At 34.9% G+C, this 19,023-nt stretch overlaps 2 protein-coding genes across 4 annotated transcripts in view; one reads left to right on the top strand and one right to left on the bottom strand.

Annotated features, from left to right (window-relative positions):
* Window positions 1-521: 521 nt before the first annotated feature.
* LOC117681768 (WD repeat-containing protein 19-like) lies at window positions 522-9,158 on the bottom strand. 3 transcript variants are annotated; one of them, XM_066074371.1, is made up of 15 exons: window positions 9,001-9,158; window positions 8,723-8,817; window positions 7,277-7,342; window positions 6,933-7,058; window positions 6,655-6,753; window positions 6,206-6,419; window positions 5,758-5,870; window positions 5,333-5,414; window positions 4,871-4,962; window positions 4,340-4,580; window positions 3,781-3,895; window positions 2,400-2,506; window positions 2,121-2,246; window positions 1,529-1,696; window positions 522-616 (listed from the first exon to the last, which is right to left on the bottom strand). In XM_066074371.1, exons 1-15 carry the CDS (start codon window positions 9,004-9,006, stop codon window positions 557-559), a joined length of 1,710 nt encoding a protein of 569 aa, XP_065930443.1. In that variant the 5' UTR covers window positions 9,007-9,158; the 3' UTR covers window positions 522-556. The 3 variants fall into 3 exon arrangements, with proteins under 3 accessions (XP_065930443.1, XP_065930445.1, XP_065930444.1); XM_066074372.1 differs by having other exon boundaries at window positions 542-616; window positions 1,631-1,696; XM_066074373.1 differs by lacking the exons at window positions 8,723-8,817; window positions 9,001-9,158 and adding an exon at window positions 8,459-8,562.
* LOC105339921 (medium-chain acyl-CoA ligase ACSF2, mitochondrial) overlaps window positions 9,153-19,023 on the top strand; it is a 23,328-nt gene continuing 13,457 nt past the window's right edge. The window contains exons 1-3 of the mRNA XM_066074370.1: window positions 9,153-9,339; window positions 11,077-11,263; window positions 11,986-12,114. Coding sequence (XP_065930442.1) covers window positions 9,236-9,339; window positions 11,077-11,263; window positions 11,986-12,114 — 420 coding nt within the window. The 5' untranslated portion in view covers window positions 9,153-9,235. The remainder of the gene's footprint in view (window positions 9,340-11,076; window positions 11,264-11,985; window positions 12,115-19,023) is intronic.

Genomic DNA, 19,023 nt, shown 5'->3' with positions numbered 1-19,023 from the left:
AATGTGTAAACAAAAGTGTTCAACTGTGAAGATGTATTTTTAGTAACATGTTAGAATGTTGGCACAAGGTATATATCTAGAATGTTATATAAATTTCAAGCTATAAGTATCATCGTAGCATGTTTCTATTGTATGATATATCGGAATTTAAGGTTTCATTGTTTGGATGCGATGTTTTGTGCACTCTACCATAGGCGTACATATATATTCATTTTGAATTGTGTAATTTGCTAGTAGTACGAGTTTCGTAATATTTGCTAATTTACTAGAGCATATATATAAGTGAAAGTATTGTTTACAAGAACAGGGGCATATATATTTACTAGAGTGATATTTGTCATATGCTGAGTGTTTTGTTTGTTTATTCATAGCATCAAAACTTATGTATGTTTTCTTTGTTTTTCCAGTTAATCACATCTAGTCACATCACGTGTCATTACATCAAGTCACGTCATCATGTCGTAAATCATCATTCTAGTTATACAATGACTGAATAAAGATGTACATTAGCAACAAGTTGACTCTTCCTTGATGGTAGTCAGTACATCAACATTCATCAGTGAGACTCTTCCGGCCAGGACCGTAGCAATGGACTGTGGCTATTTAGAGCCACCGTCTAAAAAGTAATAACATAGATTTTGAATATATGTTGAAAATGAACTGTGCTAAGTTTCCTAAATTTGAAATGTTTAAAAACTTACCTTTGTTTTATAAAGATATGTTTATGTATTTCAATCAATGTAAAAATTTTTTTACCGACATATCAAGTATGAATATAAACGATATTTTACAAGAGCCTAGTATATTGAATAAAAGGCGTTTTGTATTTGATGGAAAACCTATGTTCTTTAAAAATTGGAATAAAAGTAACATTTCGTATGTTAAAGAACTATTCACTGATAATGGGTTTAGGTCACGTGATGAAATTGGTAAAGTGTACAAAAAGGCAAATCTATTTGTAAATATAAGATAATAAGTTCTGCCTTTACGAATATCAGAAATATTGTAGACGGAGTTCAAGCAAAATTTATTAATATAAAAAAGGAGAATATTTTCATTTTTGAAAACAAGAAATAATTTTTTTCTTTAATATCTATACTACTATATTATAATAATAGACTCGAATTTTTGGGCTTTAATACCGATAAATCGGAAGAGTACTGTCTTTTGTTTTATATATTTTAAAAATCATTCACGATGCCGGACCACGTGATACGCGTATGATCAATTCCACGAAAAAATGGCGATTTGGAGTTGCACCTGGGGGAAATTTTGAACGGTAAGTAACACTTTCCTGTACGTTATTGATCATTTTACCTTCACGAAAGTGTAAAAATATCAGCAATGGATACTTTGTTATTCTCAGAATATCGTAGTTTTGCTCGTACTGCTAGAACATTCGTGCACAATCTCCGGCTCGATCAACATTACACGGGATTGTATCCACGATCATAACTTGATTGACAATTTATTTCCAATTCAATCAAATTCAAGGTGTTTAATAACGTGAAAAGTACACATATCTTACCCTCTTTGGAGTGGAGATGCTCAATATATTTAGAATTTGAATGCATGATTTGAAAAACACGTTCAAAGTTAGTTTTTCTAATATGATCAGTAACCACGATACCACAACATGACGGAACTCATTCACAAAATTCCAGTCTTCCACATAGAAGTATGTAATTCCACCGTTCTGGAAGTAAAACATGACCATTAATAGATGATTCCATTATTAACAACATTAAGAGCTACTAGCATGCACTGTAAACCAATTTTTATTTGCGGCGACTTTATTTCGCGATTAACTGCCGATAAACTGGTTCATGATGACTACTGTTTGCGACCAAGCCTTATATAGACCTGTATTGTTAAAAAAGCTATAGACAAAGGATTGGTTTGCAGTGAGAAAGATTCACGACGACAAGGCTCTTGCTAACCTCACGAAAATTTCTCGCATGCGAATAAAAGTTAGTTTACAGTATTCATTTAGAGCTTCAAGAATATAGTAGAGTTTGGTACAAATTCAAAACAATTCATTAAAAGCTTGTATACATGCTTAGAACTTAAACAACATAGTTTTAAATCTTTAAGTACAAGTGTCTCATTTTTTTTTTTACATCAGATCCATAGATAAGGAAGTCATTGGTGAGATCATGACAGGTTATTCGGAAGTCGTCTTGACTGGAGTCAGGAAACAAACGAGTCTCACGCTCATCCGTCGTTCCCGCCGTCTCTCCCTCAATCTATCAATCAAACCAAAGTACTTAGTCATAACAAGGAAAATGTAAAAGAACAGGCAGAAATCATGTTCTTTACACATATATTTACCTGTATAATAGAAACAAAAGAAGACTTATTCAATTTTCTGATTCTCCTGATATACATGTAGATCTCACCATATGAAGCTGAACTTTTCCCTCAAAGCCCACAGCGGCGTAGTCGGCATTCAGACAAATGTGGTTAACCGTCCCTAGGTATTCCCTGTCCTTTAACCTCTCTATCCCTGTCATCATATAAAAAAACAAATTGATATAGTCGCTCTATTCATGTCACCATTTCGAAACACATCAACACTACAGGCTTAAATGGCTGACAATAAATAAAGACCATGCATAATTTTGTTCATTCAAAATAAACAAATTGTGGTATCTAACCCAATCATTTTTAAAAGGTTTGGTTTTTGTCAGAAACAATTTGATTACTGTGTTCTAAGTGCAACTGACATTAACAAAGGCATAGGGAATACAGTGTCATAGAACCATTTTTACAAGAGCTTGGACTTTGGATAGTTGTGTTAGCAGCAATGTGTCGTAGATCTGTCTATTTCATCGCTGGCCACTCAGATATGGCCTTTTGAAATCAACAAGATTTGTCTGGCTTTTGAGCTACGACTTCGCAATCTGTGTAAATTTTGATTGAACCAGCGTCATTTTTATCTCGTTTTGACGCAAGAAATAGATAATTACGTCCTACTGAAAGTCCAAGGTCATGTTAAAATGGTTCCAGTATTATTTACAGCAACATCAGTGTCGCAATGTTTTAAGTGTGACAGTGTTATTTACAGCAACATCTCTGTGACAGTAACTGTTATATCTACAGCAACATCTGTGTGACAGTTTTATTTAAAGCAACATTAAGGTTACAGGTTTAATTAGAGCAACACCATATGACAGAGTTTAATAGAGCAACATCAGTGAGACTCAGTGTTTTTTTAATTTTCAAAGCAATATTAGTGTGATATGTGTTACATTGTTATTTACAGCAAAATCACTAACAGTGTTTATAGAGCAACATTAGTGTGACAGTGTTATTTACAGCAACATTAGGGTTAGAGTGTTACTTAAAGCAACATAAAGGTTACAGGGTTAGGGTTACAGTGATATTTACAGCAACATCAGTGTGACTGCTATTTAGAGCAGCATTAGGGTTAGAGTTTTATTTACAGGAACATCAGCATGACAATGTTATTTTAAGCAATATTGGTCTTAGTGATATTTAGAGCAATATCATAGTTACTGTGTTATTTGTGGCAGCATCAGTGTGACAGTGTTATTTAAAGCAAAATTACGGTTACACATTCATTTAAAGCAACACTATGTGACAGAGTTATTTACAGCAAAATCAGTGACAGTGTTTATAGAGCAACATCAGTGTGGTAAGTCTTACTTAGTGTGACAGTGTTATTTACAGCAACATCAGTGTGACAGTGTTATTTACAGCATCATCAGTGTAAAAATGTTATTTATAGCAACATCAGTGTGATAGTGTTATTTTCACCTGCATCTCCCAGCAGATAGAACCAGGCCCTGTTGTTCATTCCACAGGCCAGGTGGAACGGTCCGATTCCTATAAATGTGGGCTCCACATCAATGGGAATGGTCAATGGCTGGTCCTGAAAAAATGATATAGTTACCTCTTACATTGTCTGAAGTATAGATCTAAAGCACATTTTGATTTCTACACCAAACAAGAGGGCACATTTTGATTTCTACACCAAACAAGAAGCAGTCTAATGGCATATAATGTGGATATTCTGACATCTCTTTCTTCCAACACATTCTACAAGTGCTTCCTTTAGCTATAAATGTTAGCAAACATATAGATAGGTCTATACAGGTAGCCTACATATTCTTTCTTTCTTATTCTCATCATGTTTTCCTCTTAGTTTTTTTTATCACAGTATATCGCTCTTATCAATGACCTCTGGTTCTATTAAAATGTTACTACAAAATATTGCTCTTGTCAACAACCTCTGGTTCTATAAATATATGACAACAGTGTATAGCAGCGTCATTGGTGATCCCTGGTTCTTTGTGACAGCTATCATAAGCAGTACCTGCTGAACATTGTCCTCTATGGTGACCTCCAGAAGAGAGGTCAGGTGGGCTATGCGGGTCTGGTGGGCCGAGGCCAGCATGGGGAGGCGCGTCAGGTACACATGGAGGTTCCCCTTCTGTGTGGACACTGCCAGTAGCTGTCCGTCATCAGACCAGTTCAAAACGTCAAGGCCACGCTCATCCTCCATGTTGATAATGGCAAACATCTCTTTCAGGTCAGAAAGGTCATGGATCTTGATGCTGTCATAGAAACACACAATTAAATTCCTTGTAAATCTTAAAATAAACATTTGTAATTCATAAACAGAAAATATATTCATTTTGAAACTTTTTTTTATAACACATTACATCTAAATAATCTTCATTATCTCAATGATTGATTTTCAACTCATACTATTGAAAACACTTTTTCCACATGCCTTATTCATAGAACTTTAAATTTAACATGCATAAGTACTGAATACCACATATAACAGTTTAGAGAATTAATAAGCATGGAGCTAACTGTGGATTGTGTGTATCAGTATTACCAGTTGTCTCCACAGGATGCGGCCTTGTTGAGAGACGTAGAGATGGCGATACAGGTCAGATTGTCTTTATGGTTCCGGGCTTGGAACAGTTCCTACAAAGTGTAATTAAAGATATCTATTCATATCAAAAGAAAGAAACTTGAATCCAAATTATAGTCAGCAGTTATGTGCATGAACCTCAGACTACTGCAATAATTTTCATGTCCTCTTTCAATGATTTTCATAAATATTGATCTTTATAAAAAAAATCTGAAATCTCATTCTTTTATTTTAAACACAACTACATATATTATATAAGTAAGTGAACATTCATTTTTTAATTACCATTTTGACATTCACTAACATCTGGCAGTTAAAATTATGCAGGATAAAAATGAAACACTTTTGAAATTAAAATACATTACACCAATAGTACAGTATATACATTAACAACAGGTTACAGCAATAGTTTATATAAGTTACCTGTCCTATTTCTTTCATATGTGTGGATATAACGACAAAGTAACCATGGGAAAATCCGATCATGATGTATCCATCCCCATACCTACAGAAGTAATCAAAGGTTAAGTTAACTCGTTGTTAATCTAACAGAAATGTTGGAAGGTAAAGATAACTCTCATGAACATCTAACAAAATTTTCTAATTTATTTAATAGGAGATCAGAATGATACTAGAAATGTTTAATCTATATCTACCTTCTTTTCAACATTTTAATGAACAAAAGAATAAAATTGTAGCTTAAAAAAAGTAATGTGTTAAAAACTGGCAAACCAAATTCACTTTTTAATGCCCATGATACGGGCTTCAATTCTGAAATTTTCTATGCCAGGATTTTTGAACTACAATATATTTAGATTGACATTCAGGAAAAATAAAGAGAAGAATACCATTTGTAGGAGATGATGTTGCCGTATCTCTGCTGGAACGCCAGTTCAATGGGATTCTCTGGATCATTCAAGTTGTACAGAAACAGAGTCTTTTTCCCAATGACAACACTAACCTGTCAATCAAGGCTCCATCATATTAACCAGTAAGTTTTCAGCTAATGAAAGACCCCTTATATTAACCAATCAACTAGTGAAAGACCCCTTATATCAACCAATCAACTAGTGAATTGGTCAGTTTAATTATCATATTAAAAGAAGATTTAACTTTGACTACATGCAGTAGAATTGTACATATTATGAACATAGGCAGTACTCCACTCGTATATGTATTTCAGAATAGTGGATTTGTATTCTTTTGTGTTTTGAGAAATAAAATGTATACTGTATTCTCTTCTCTTGTATTTCTTGGCACTGGGTTTGTTAATGCTTTATTACGAGAAGTGTTTACCGTATTCTCTCCCATCTGACTGCGCTCGTCGCCCTTCATCTCGGAGAACTGGACATTCTGTGGGTTGGCCCTGACGGAGATCTGTCGAATTGTGTCGCCTTCTACATTACTGATGGAGATGGTGTTGTCATCACTGGCCAGGGCCAGCAGATTCTCATTACTCCACGACCCACTGGTGATCCGCCGCGTGTGCTTCCCCAGGATCGGCACCTTCCTGTCACACACCAAAATAAAACACATCTAAACACCGTGTTTGCAGTATCAATCCGGACAAGTTATACTGTTATATAATCTGACGCAATATAAATCAAAATAGAAATTAAACCTCTAGTTTATTGTAAAACCATTAAGCATAATCAGTAATGAAAATAATGATACACTTATAAAAATACTTATTAAAGTAAAGAGAGGTTCAGGTTTAAATCTACAGATTCTTAGCACATTTTCACCTTGATGTTTGATGATTATAGATCATAAGGTTTCCTTTGAAGGTTCCAATTGCTAGATAAGGACCAGCCTTGGCCCACAAGAGAAAGGTCATCTGATCTCTACAAGAAAACAACACAGAATTAAAAGGCCATGTTTCTCATCTATAAATTATTTCACACTCATCATGCTCATAATGTTAACAAAAATTGGCAACTCAAATTACTACATTAATGAAATGTCTGATTACTACCACAACATCACTGAACATGTTAAAAACCCATTAATTCAGCTTGTGTACCTTAGCCCACTATCCAGTTGGCTGGTTCTCATGGTGTTAGCATCCCAAAGGGTGACAACTCCATTCTTGTCATTGATGACTGCCAGTGTATCTCCATCTCTGTCCCAGCCCATACCAGTGCACATTCTGTAAAGGTCATTATTAGTAAAAGTTTCAAAGTCTAAGACTAAAAAGACAATAATTTCAATGTACAATGATGATATTATGATGAATACTACCGGCACTTCCTGCTGTGGCATTCCAAACTTTTGCAGGAATAAAATATTCTTACAGTTTGTTTCAATAGTTTATCTAAATCGATACAACTGAGCATTATAATGATAATATAACAGAACACAGTTTACCCTGGTAAGCTAATTTCCTCCTTCATCTCCCCATGTCTGTCATAAATTCTGACAATGTGGTCAGCTCTGTAAATGAGAGAAAATCAATATATACTCTTCTCCACTGTTCTTGGTTATATATGCTTATTAACTAACAGGGTGTCTGCCAGTGAACAAATCATTCTGCATTCAATACTTCTTGCATTAGAAATAGAGTTAAACCACGTACTTTACAAATTGCATAAGCATGTGCTTTCTTTAAAGGTAGGGCTTTTTTTCTACAAGGCAGCAGCCTTGAATGCATGTTTATATTAGCTCATTTTCTCTGGCAGAGTTTCATCAGCCACAATTTGATTAATTTATCAAAAAGTTGTTTGGACATGACCTCTAAATGGGTTACTTAAGATGTTAAAGGGCTGTAGTGTATCAAAACAGCTGATATTAATCAGAGTCAGATTGTGTCAATTATCAAATCATAAAGCGATCAGAGCTATTCACACTTATCATGATGTCACTTTTTTCACTCTCATTTGAAAAGTATCAAACTCATGGTTGATTTCCAAAGTTCAACGTATTAAAAGCAGCCCTTGACATATGTTTAGGGATATCCTAATAATCAATTTCAATACCACATGACATAAACATTGAACTAAACCATTTTTCAAATAAAATATTCTGTTAAATGATTGAAAAAATTAATCATATTTTAAACCATGATTTTCATGTACATAAAATTGTAATGGGATTGGAGAAATAATGATGGACCAGACCAGAATTAGAGCCTAGGTCCCCTAGATCCCTTGTAAAGTGCTCTACCTACTGAGCTATCTGGTGCCGGCATTTGAACCAGTCTGACCCAGGCCCTTTCCTCTGGCAGGAGTTAACCTAGCTGCAAGTTCAAGGGGTTGCCACATAGGCACAAGGTGTTACAGGATGGGAGAAATAATGACAGACCAGATGATTTGAACACTGGCGCCAGATAGCTAATTTGGTAGAGCACCTGACAAGAGATTCACTGGAGCTGAGTTTGAATCATAGTTTGGTCATTCATTTTTTCACCAATCCCATTACATTTAGTTCCAAGACAACCCTTGACGTGACAGATTAACTCCTTCAAGAGGAAAGACCCTGGGGTAATCTTCAAGGGGAAGATCATTTAAGAGGGGAGGAATCTGACAATCAAACCAACTGAAATACCAGTACCAGATAGCTCAGTTGGAAGAGCACCTAACAAGAATTTCAGGGGGGCCTGGGTTCGAATCCTGGTCTGGTTCATCATTATTTCTCCAATTTCATTACAATTCTATGTAAACAAGAAAACATTAAATACTTGAACATGTTTAAAAAGGTTTGACACAAAATTATTGTCATACAAGATTCACCTGATTGGTAGTTTATACATACTTGATTCAGAAAAAATTATCATGAACAAACATAATCACACTGTCATAAAACAGAAAAAATTACCCTGTAGTTGCCAAGTAGTTCCCCAAGGCTTTTTGCCAACTGTATGTGATTGTTCCTTGGCCACCAAAGGTCTTGTTACTCAAACTGAATACTCTCTGAAAGACAATTATATTTAAGATTATAAGAAATGATAATCACTGTATAATTATAAGCCATACTCCTACAGATGACTTGAAAAAAATCTGAGGAAATTCTGAAAGATGTTTTCTTCTCTGAATATATCGACAGGTGTATTTTAATCAATGCATTTAAGAGATCTGCAAAAAGCAAATAAATACTTTCATCCTGGTTCTGTCTGGGTTTTTTCCCGATTGGAGTGTTCTGTAGATTAAATAAACATCAACATTTCTACCAAGATGCCGCAAGAATCGACACTTGGAAACAAGTAAGCTTTGGAATTTCACGCAGGCGCACTTGTTACACTGAAGAGCTAACAAAGGGAGAGTACTCTAGGTCAAAATATAGTCCATACTCCATAGTCCTTATCTGTTTGCTGATTGACAAGTTTGAATCATGAAAAGCTTTCGTTTACTTCGTAAGTGCAAATCTATAACCAGCTGTAAACCACATAAGAGCGCTATAGGAGATGACAGAGCCATTGTCAATGGATTTAGAAGGTAAACACTGGAGAACCTAGTTTTTGACATCAGCTGATTTTAAATCGCAATGACCAGATAACGACAATATTAACTTTTTTAATATGATATATGAGGCCCAACAACGTAAAACTAATTTAAAGCGTTCATATTATTTCCCTTCTGGTATATAATTGATTGAATTTTGACTGCAAGGAATTTCTATTAAGCTTTTTAATTTTAATGATGATTAAAAAAAATTGAATTTTGTAATTTCAGAACGTTGCATGACCTATCACATAATTGCATTTAATTATTACGACTTTTTCAATTTCCATCATTTAATTGTTTAAACATTCACACTTTGATTCATTTATATTAACACGAGTGGTCATGTGGTTACAATAAAAAGAGGAGGGGGGGGGGGGGGTGGCGACTGAAAGGTTAAGCTTGACTGGTTTTTCTAGTTTCTGTTATTGAGTACACATGTTTTTTTACACACTGTAACTTTTAGCATAAAATTCATTATTTGATTTAATTAATTGCATGATGCCAACTGTGATATAGAACTTCTTAGCATGTCAGCTTGACCAGAGACATAAATAACATGTTATATATATGTCTCTAGATAGAATATTCTATCGTTAAAATGACAGATGTCCTACGGACCCGGTTTTACCTGGTCACGGTAAAATTATTCTTTCTAATATGTCTTGATTATTTGTTAATAAATCTATGCATAACGTTATCTCTGTTATTTTATTTATTCTATATTTTGGTTATTTTACTAATCTTGATTTTATGCAATTTAAATACTTCATAATTAAAATTAGATTTAATGAATGAAGGAATGGGATGTGAGAGTTTTAATGTTAAATCATAGATCAGCATTTGAAACAAATATTTTATTTAAACTTTATGTTGCAAAAATAATATTTATTATAACCATTGTGACATTTTTTTATATTTTTAAAAAGTGGTTATTGAATTTCATATAATTGTGTTCATGAGAATACTTTTAACCAATTTTTAAAATAGTGTCATATAAAAATCAAATCTCTATAAATCATTATACAAAGGATGCCTATCACTTTAATCTTGATTTTAGTCATCTTTACTCATTCACTGTTTATTTATGACGTCATCCGTTCCAGCAATTTTGCAAAAAAATGCAAAAATTGTCATTTTTTCTATATATTTTGCATTCGAAAGGATAGAGCGCAGGTCTGCTCAAGTACGTTTTTAACATATGCTTTTTTCTATAATTATACACATTACACTAAAAATTGGTACTTGAGCAAGCCTGCGCTCGATGTTTCCCAGTCAGAAAACTATCGAAAAACACCCATTTTTTGCTAAAAAGCATCAATGTATCAAAGTTAGACAATTACATGACGTCATTTCTACATTATGATGTCTCTGTGGTGATAACCTTTTACACACAGTCACTTATTTTCAATATGATTTCTACTATCTGCCACTTTAAGCTCTTTAAAATACTTAAATTTTGGGGGCTAAAAATGCATAATACTGCACATAGTTCTTTGCTTTTGATTATTTGGTTGCTGAGACAAGGAAAACAGTTGCTTCCTGTTTATCACTTCTATACAGTATCTGTCTCTCTAGAAACAACTCCATGCAATTTAATAATCCCTGGACCTAATTCAATATGGTTTTCTCTCTGCCAAACTATTACATATAAAACATGTAAAATATCTGATATGAAACTGAATACAGAACCAGAGTGTGCTAGCGTGGCTGACTTATCTATTGATTTAGATACAGCAGTGCCTCCCTTTCCGGTAAGCTACAATGGAGCTATGCACAGGGTCCCGGGGAAACCCCCCTCCTGGGGACCACCATCGGTCATCTTCTACAGCAACAAGCAGAAACTCAACCGGACAAAACTGCAGTAGTGTTCACAGCCTCAGGGGACCGCCTGTCCTTCTCAGAACTCCTGGATAAGGTGAGGACGTCAGTTTAGTTTATGTTCTCCACTGTATCAATACATAGCAGTCCTGCTAAATAAGCAGTGGTTTTATCCACATTTTATCAGTATCATATTTAAAAAATTAAATTTAGAGCAATATGATTTAGAATTTTATTTTGCTGCCAAAACCTGCTAGTATGATAAGTCTGCATATAACCTAAACTTTTATGATAAATAAGATTTGAAAAAATCATTAATTTTTGTCAAAGGAAATATTCCTCTACTAAGGAATATATAATTAATTTTTGTATAGGACGACAATAATTTAATATTGCTCAAAAGAAGGCTTCTTAACGGCCTTTTCCACAAAAATATGGCTAACAGAAATTTTAAAACCTTGATATTTTTATCATTTTAGTCGAAAAGAACATTTTAGTAATAAAAAAAATTCAACATGAAAAATGCAGCTCATATTGCTTTATCATGAAATTGATCATGATTTATTCTTTTTTTTTCAAATCACATTTTGTAGAATTACCAATAGGAATTCTTGTAAAAGTTTTTATTTCTTGTTGATTAGCACTTGAATATCATCTTAATGATTTTGTTCTACATAATTCATTATTATGTTTGTTTTAAAATTATATAACATAGCATACATGTTCTATGGGCATCATAAACATGCATGATTTATTAGGTCTTTGTGTCTAATTTATGTATATATACATAAAACAAGTAAGATCTGCATTAATTCTTAGGCTGATCAGTTGGCTGCCGGATTATTATCACTGGGAGTAAAAAAAGGAGACAGAGTGGGAGTTTGGGGACCCAACACTATAGAATGGGTCATCGCACAGTATGCTACAGCCAGAGCTGGGATCATTCAGGTAGGGACCCAACACTATAGTATGGAACGCCATAGCTGCCTTATGTGCCTATTTCATGTGAAGATGGTGCTTTATTATATTATGCTGTGGTTATATCATGTGAAGATGGTGCTTTATTATATGAAGATGGTGCTTTTTTTTTATGAAGGTGGTGCTTTATTATATGAAGATGGTGCTTTATTATATGAAGATGGTGCTTTATTATATGAAGATGGTGCCTTATTATATGAAGATGGTGCTTTATTATATGAAGATGGTGCTTTATTATATGAAGGTGGTGCTTTATTATATGAAGGTGCTGCTTTATTATATGAAGGTGGTGCTTTATTATATGAAGGTGGTGCTTTTTTATATGAAGATGGTGCTTAATTATATGAAGGTGGAGCTTTATTATATGAAGATGGTGCTTTTTTATGTGATGATGCTTTTTTATGTGAAGGTGCTTTTTTATGTGAAGATGGTGCTTTATTATATGATGGTGCTTTTTTATATGATGGTGCTTTTTAATGTGAAGGTGGTCACTCGGAACTCCTCTTATTTTTGAATACTGAGTTAACCATTTATGTATTATCTCGAAATATTGAAAGTAAAACAAAAAATTGATGCGATCAAAATCCATTTGATACACTATTGCTAGTTCCTCTTTTTTCTAGCACAATTAGTATATAAGCTATCGAGGAGATCTAGCTGTGAACGACTTTACCCCAACCGAACTTACATCTATTAAGTGACAACTATATAATGACGGAATATTACAAGAATTAAAGCCTAGTAACGTTATCCTGAAAAGCAGAAAATTGAATTTACTAATTATTTGTGTTTAAGCGAAGGTTATGCCCTAGCAATCTGATTAAAATAAGACCTTTGATCCGCTCTTAATTTGGAGTTGATTTTAATGTACTCTCCTATGCAGTTACTCAGACAAACCGAAAGTGAAACAGTGTTTGGACCTCAGCACAAATCATCGCTGCTGACAAGACTTAGTTCTTGAACATAATTGATAAATTCGATGTAATGTATGCTACAGCATTGTTTTTCAAGGAAACTTATTTATGAATACCTTGAAAATAGTCAGATTTTAAATGGTATGAACAATTTAGATATTTTTTGTAGTCGTATGTATTCCTACGCCAGAGTTCAATATAGTATCGTTCAACTCGACGCTCGGCTGTCTCCATAAATCTCCGACAAGCAGAGAGTCTCCCTTGCTTGTCGGAGATTTACGGTGTCAGCCGAGCGTTTGGTTGAACGAGACTATGGAGTTCAATATTGCTTGGATCCATACAATTTTCGAGAAATATTTTTATTACTGATACATAGTTTGATTGAATTAATTTTATCTTTAAATATTATTTAAGATGATTCATATGGGGGTTTCTCGAAATTCTTGTCAAAAAGTCCAAAAATTCATATTATAAAAATGTGCGTAATATAAATACAAATTAGAAACTACATGTACTTGTCATGCAAAATAACATACCATTGATTTTAAAATAAATAAACATCGACAAAACCAACTCCCGTCAGTTTTTTCAGTACTTTGATTTTGTTATTGTCATCGCCCAGTCGGTCTTCGTCATTGATGACCGTTCCTCTTTAACCTAAGTGGTGAGTTGGAGGAAGAGCTCACATTCTGAGTGTTTCAAAACAAAACATCATAAAAAAAAAAACAAATAAAGGAACGGATTGAGGATCTGATTTTAAACAGACTGATGGCCTAGCTATAGGTGATAGGATTTGACTTGAAGAGAAAGTAAGGGAAAGTCACAGGGAAAGGTCTACTATACTATAATATAGCTCAAAGAAAGCCCTTTTTATAAGTGGTAAAGGCAAAAGTAAAATGTCAAGAAATACTGACAAAATATTGTATTATTCAATTAATCATATTTGTCAATTCAGTTGAGATTAAGTCGTACAGTTCATCTCGTAACATAAATACTTATTATGCTAAAAAGAGAAACTAGCAATTGCGTATTAAATAGATTTTAACTGTATCAATTTTCACAGGGCGAAAAACCATCTTTAAGCAAGTCCTTAAAGGTGGCTTAAAGGTGACTTAAAGGAGCTTAAAGGCTATACAACCTTTAAGCCGCCTTTAAGTCACCTTTAAGCAAGTGCTTATAGGTCCTTAATGTCTAAACTTCTTTAAGCCACCTTTAAGCCACCTTTAAGCCATCTTTAAGCATCTTTAAGTGGCATTTACGCTCTCTTTACACTGCCTTTACACTGTCTTTAAGTGGCCTTTAAGTCAATATTGATCAAGCTGAACAATAAAAACATATATTAAATGCAAAAGCTCTTTTATAGAGATGGGAGGGGGTCATCCGAGTGATAATATAATTTCCAAGGAAGGGGGAGTGTGTTCCAGGCGGTTTTAATCGTCGCTCCATTAAACACAGATCGCTATCATCAGCACCGCTCCGATGGACACAGATTGCCGTTATAAAATTCTTTATAATTTTTGGGGGGTTTCAAAATTATTGTAGGGATGAGCGCAGTCTCTGTATCTTAATATGTGCATAAAACTAATTAAAGTATGTTTGTTTCCTATTATGAATTAATCGGTGAAAAAAATCTCTCTCTCTCTCTCTCTCTCTCTCTCTCTCTCTCTCTCTCTCTCTCTCTGTTCCTCCGGTTATTAAACAAAATAAAGATAATGAACCAAAAATGCATGATTTAATTTGATAATCGGTTTAAGGTTTGTATTTTTTTTTTTCAATTTTCATTATTTCTAACTCTAGATCTGCTAGATACATGTTAAAGATGAAAAGACTCTTAACTGCCTTTGTTATATCGGGCAGTATATTACTGCTTTGTTTGTCTAGACATAGTTTTCTTCGTTTGTGTATATCTAATTAGAGTTTATTGTTTGTCCAACTTAAGAAAACCCCTGGAACTAACACAGAATATACAAGATATACACAACAGTTGTGTCGTGTGCCCAGGTGCATGTTTGTGTATATCTAATTAAAGTCTATTGTTTGTCCAACTTAAGAAAACCCCTGGAACTAACACAGAATATACAAGATATACACAACAGGTGTGTCGTGTGCCCAGGTGCACGTCAGGGTTTCTAAAGGCGTTGAATCTTAGTATGTACGAGTATACGATAAGTCTAGTGAATAAAAGTTAATTTACATTTGTAATTCATTTTCAAAGTATTATTTCCTAGCTCTGGGTTTCAAAGATGTTAAGTCTACAAATTAACGATACATGTATGTAAGAGTAAAATCTTGAGGCTAATTAATTAATGTACCGGTGATCATAAATAGGGGTTGATTATTTAAATATATGTATAAGGGTAAATATGTCAAATATACCCGGCCTGGCACATCATACAATTGTATATACAAGTCATTTGCAATTGTCACATGCAGTAAATACGTCACCGGTAATTGGTAATTTTGTTTGTTATAGAATTGATAGTTTAAAAATCATGTACATACAATTACATGTAAATATTTAAACATATTGGAACGGCGCCGCGATCATGAAAACCGGGAAATTGCGGGAAATTGAACAAATACCCTAATAGTATCAATGCATTTCATAAAAGAAATGATTTCATTTTCTTTCTTACATTTTTATAGCTATAAATTAGATGAACGTATATCTACTCGGTTTAAATTTATTAACTAAGAAAGCCTACTATAGTGAACCTAACGGTTTCCATTTAGGTATATATATTTTTGTTCACTGAAGACCAAGTTCCGTATTTCATTCTAAATACACGCATGCATGTAATTTATAAATTAGATATAATTGATTGTTACAAACTGAATGGTTTGTCAAAATCTTTTCAAGTAAACACATTCAATACAGTGATTCAATATCCACTGATATATAGGATATAAAAACGCTCATATATATATATATAAGTTGCCGTGGCGCCGAGGAAGTGTGATGATGCTAGTAAACCAAGGGTCTCGGGTTCAATTCTCGCCGTGGCCGGGTTTTTTTTTGTGTTTTTTTAATATTTTTCTTTCTCGAACAAAAACCGTTTTAATACCTTTTCGTTCATAAAGTTAATACATTTTGTTGGAAATTAAGCACAATATTGAAATAAGTTTTTTTTAATGGCTTAAAGGTGGCTTAAAGGCAGCTTAAAGGTGGCTTAAAGGTGGCTTAAAGAAGTTTTGACATTAAGGACCTATAAGTTGTCCTTAAAGGTGGCTTAAAGGTGGCTTAAAGATAGTCTTTAAGCTGCCTTTAAGCCATCTTTACGCTTTCTTTAAGCCATCTTTAAGCAACACATATAGCTTAAAGGTAGCTTAAAGGTGGCTTAAAGATCGTCTTTAAGCTACCTTTAAGCATCTTTAAGCTATCTTTAAGGAGAACTTAAAGATGGTCATTCATCCTGTGTTTGTTCTAGTTTCAAAATTTCGAGATAATAAATGTTTAACTCAGTCTTCAAAAATAAAGTTCCGAGTGACCATCTTCACATTAAAAAGCACCATCACATATAATAAGGCACCATCTTCATATAATAAAGCACCATCTTCATATAATAAAGCACCACCTTCATATAATAAGGCACCATCTTCATATAATAAAGCATCATCTTCATATAATAAAGCACCATCTTCACATGAAATAACCACAGCATAATATAATAAAGCACCATCTACATATAAAATAGCCACATAAGGCAGCTATGGCGTTCCATACTATAGAGTGGGTCATTGCACAGTATGCTACAGCCAGGGCTGGAATCATTCAGGTAGGGACCCAACACTATAGAGTGGGTCATTGCACAGTATGCTACAGCCAGGGCTGGAATCATTCAGGTAGGGACCCAACACTATAGAGTGGGTCATTGCACAGTATGCTACAGCCAGGGCTGGAATCATTTAGGTAGGGACCCAACACTATAGAGTGGGTCATCGCACAGTACACTACAGCCAGGGCTGAAATCATTAGGTAGAGACCCAACACTATAGAGTGGGTCATTGCACAGTATGCTACAGCCAGAGCTGGAATCATTCAGGTATGGACCCAACACTATAGAGTGGGCCATTGAACAGTACACTACTGCCAGGGCTGGAATCATTCATGTAGGGACCCAACACGATAGAGTGGGTCATCGCACAGTATGCTACAGCCAGAGCTGGAATCATTTAGGTAGGGACCAAACACTATAGAGTGGGTCATTGCACAGTATGCTACAGCCAGGGCTGGAATCATTAGGTAGAGACCCAACACTATAGAGTGGGCCATTGAACAGTACACTACTGCCAGGGCTGGAATCATTCATGTAGGGACGAAACACTATAGAGTGGGTCATTGCACAGTATGCTAGAGCCAGGGCTGGAATTATTCAGGTAGGGACCAAACACTATAGAGTGGGTCATTGCACAGTATGCTACAGCCAGGGCTGGAATCATTCAGGTAGGGACCAAACACTATAGAGTGGGCCATTGCACAGTATGCTACAGCCAGGGCTGGAATCATTCAGGTAGGGACCCAACACTATAGAGTGGGTCATTGCACAGTATGCTACAGCCAGGGCTGGAATCATTCAGGTAGGGACCCAACACTATAGAGTGGGTCATCGCACAGTATGATACAGCAAGGGCAGGAATCATTCAGGTAGGGACCTAACACTAGAGAGTGGGCCATTGCACAGTAAACTACTGCCAGGGCTGGAATTATTCAGGTACGGACCCAACACTATTATATAGACAAACCAATATGTAGGACTTGACAAACACAATATGTAGGACTAGACAAACACAATATGTAGGATTACACAAACACAATATGTAGGACTAGACAAATGCAATATGTAGGACTAGACAAATGCAATATGTAGGACTAGCCAAATGCAATATATGGGACTAGACAAACCAATATGTAGGACTAGACAAACCAATATGTAGGACTAGACAAACACAATATGTAGGACTAGACAAACACAATATGTAGGACTAGACAAACACAATATGTAGGACTAGACAAATGCAATATGTAGGACTAGACAAATGCAATATGTAGGACTAGACAAATGCAATATGTAGGACTAGACAAACCAATATGTAGGACTAGACAAACACAATATGTAGGACTAGACAAACACAATATGTAGGACTAGACAAACACAATATGTAGGACTAGACAAACACAATATGTAGGACTAGATAAATGCAATATATAGGACTAGACAAACAAAGTATGTAGGACTAGACAAACACAATATGTAAGACTAGACAAACACAATATGTAGGCTTAGACCTAGACAAACACCATAGATATGTCTAGGTAAACACTGTAGGTAGGCATAGATAAGGTAGAAAGGTAGACCTTTCCGAACACCATAATGTAGGTTTTGATACCATGGGCAGGCCTAGATAAACACCACAGGTGGGTCTCAATTTATACCATAGCTAGGTCTAGATAAACACCATGGGCAGGCCTAGATAAACACCACATGTAAGTCTAGATGTATACCATAGCTAGGCTTAGATAAACACCAGGTAGGTCTAGATAAACGTGCATAGGCTTAGACAAACAGAACAGAGAGTGGTCATCGGACAGTATACTACAGCCAGGATAGGACCCATTCTATTTAGTTCTTACCCTCATAGCTGGTGATTAATATGTATTTAGCTTGTATATTTAGTCTGAATGTAAGCCTTGTAAGTGGTAATTGCAATACTGATGAGTCATCAGAATTCGTTGTGGCTCAATTATAGTGTTATTCTTGGGTAACCCCCCCCCCACTAATTAACACCTCAACAAAAACAGAGAAAGAGTTAATTTTCTTCCTGAAACTGACAACAAGAAATTACATTCCCATGAAGAAGCAAAAAAAAAAGAAACCACATTCTACGAAAATTGGCCCCCACAAATTTAAATAGAGAGAGAGAGAGAGAGAGAGAGAGAGAGAGAGAGAGAGAGAGAGAGAGAGAG

This window comes from Magallana gigas, chromosome 2, assembly GCF_963853765.1.
Source record: "Magallana gigas chromosome 2, xbMagGiga1.1, whole genome shotgun sequence".
NCBI classification, from domain to species: Eukaryota; Metazoa; Mollusca; class Bivalvia; order Ostreida; family Ostreidae; genus Magallana; species Magallana gigas.
The sequence above is the reverse complement of the archived record's forward strand: the minus strand, read 5'-3'. Positions and strand labels throughout refer to the sequence as shown.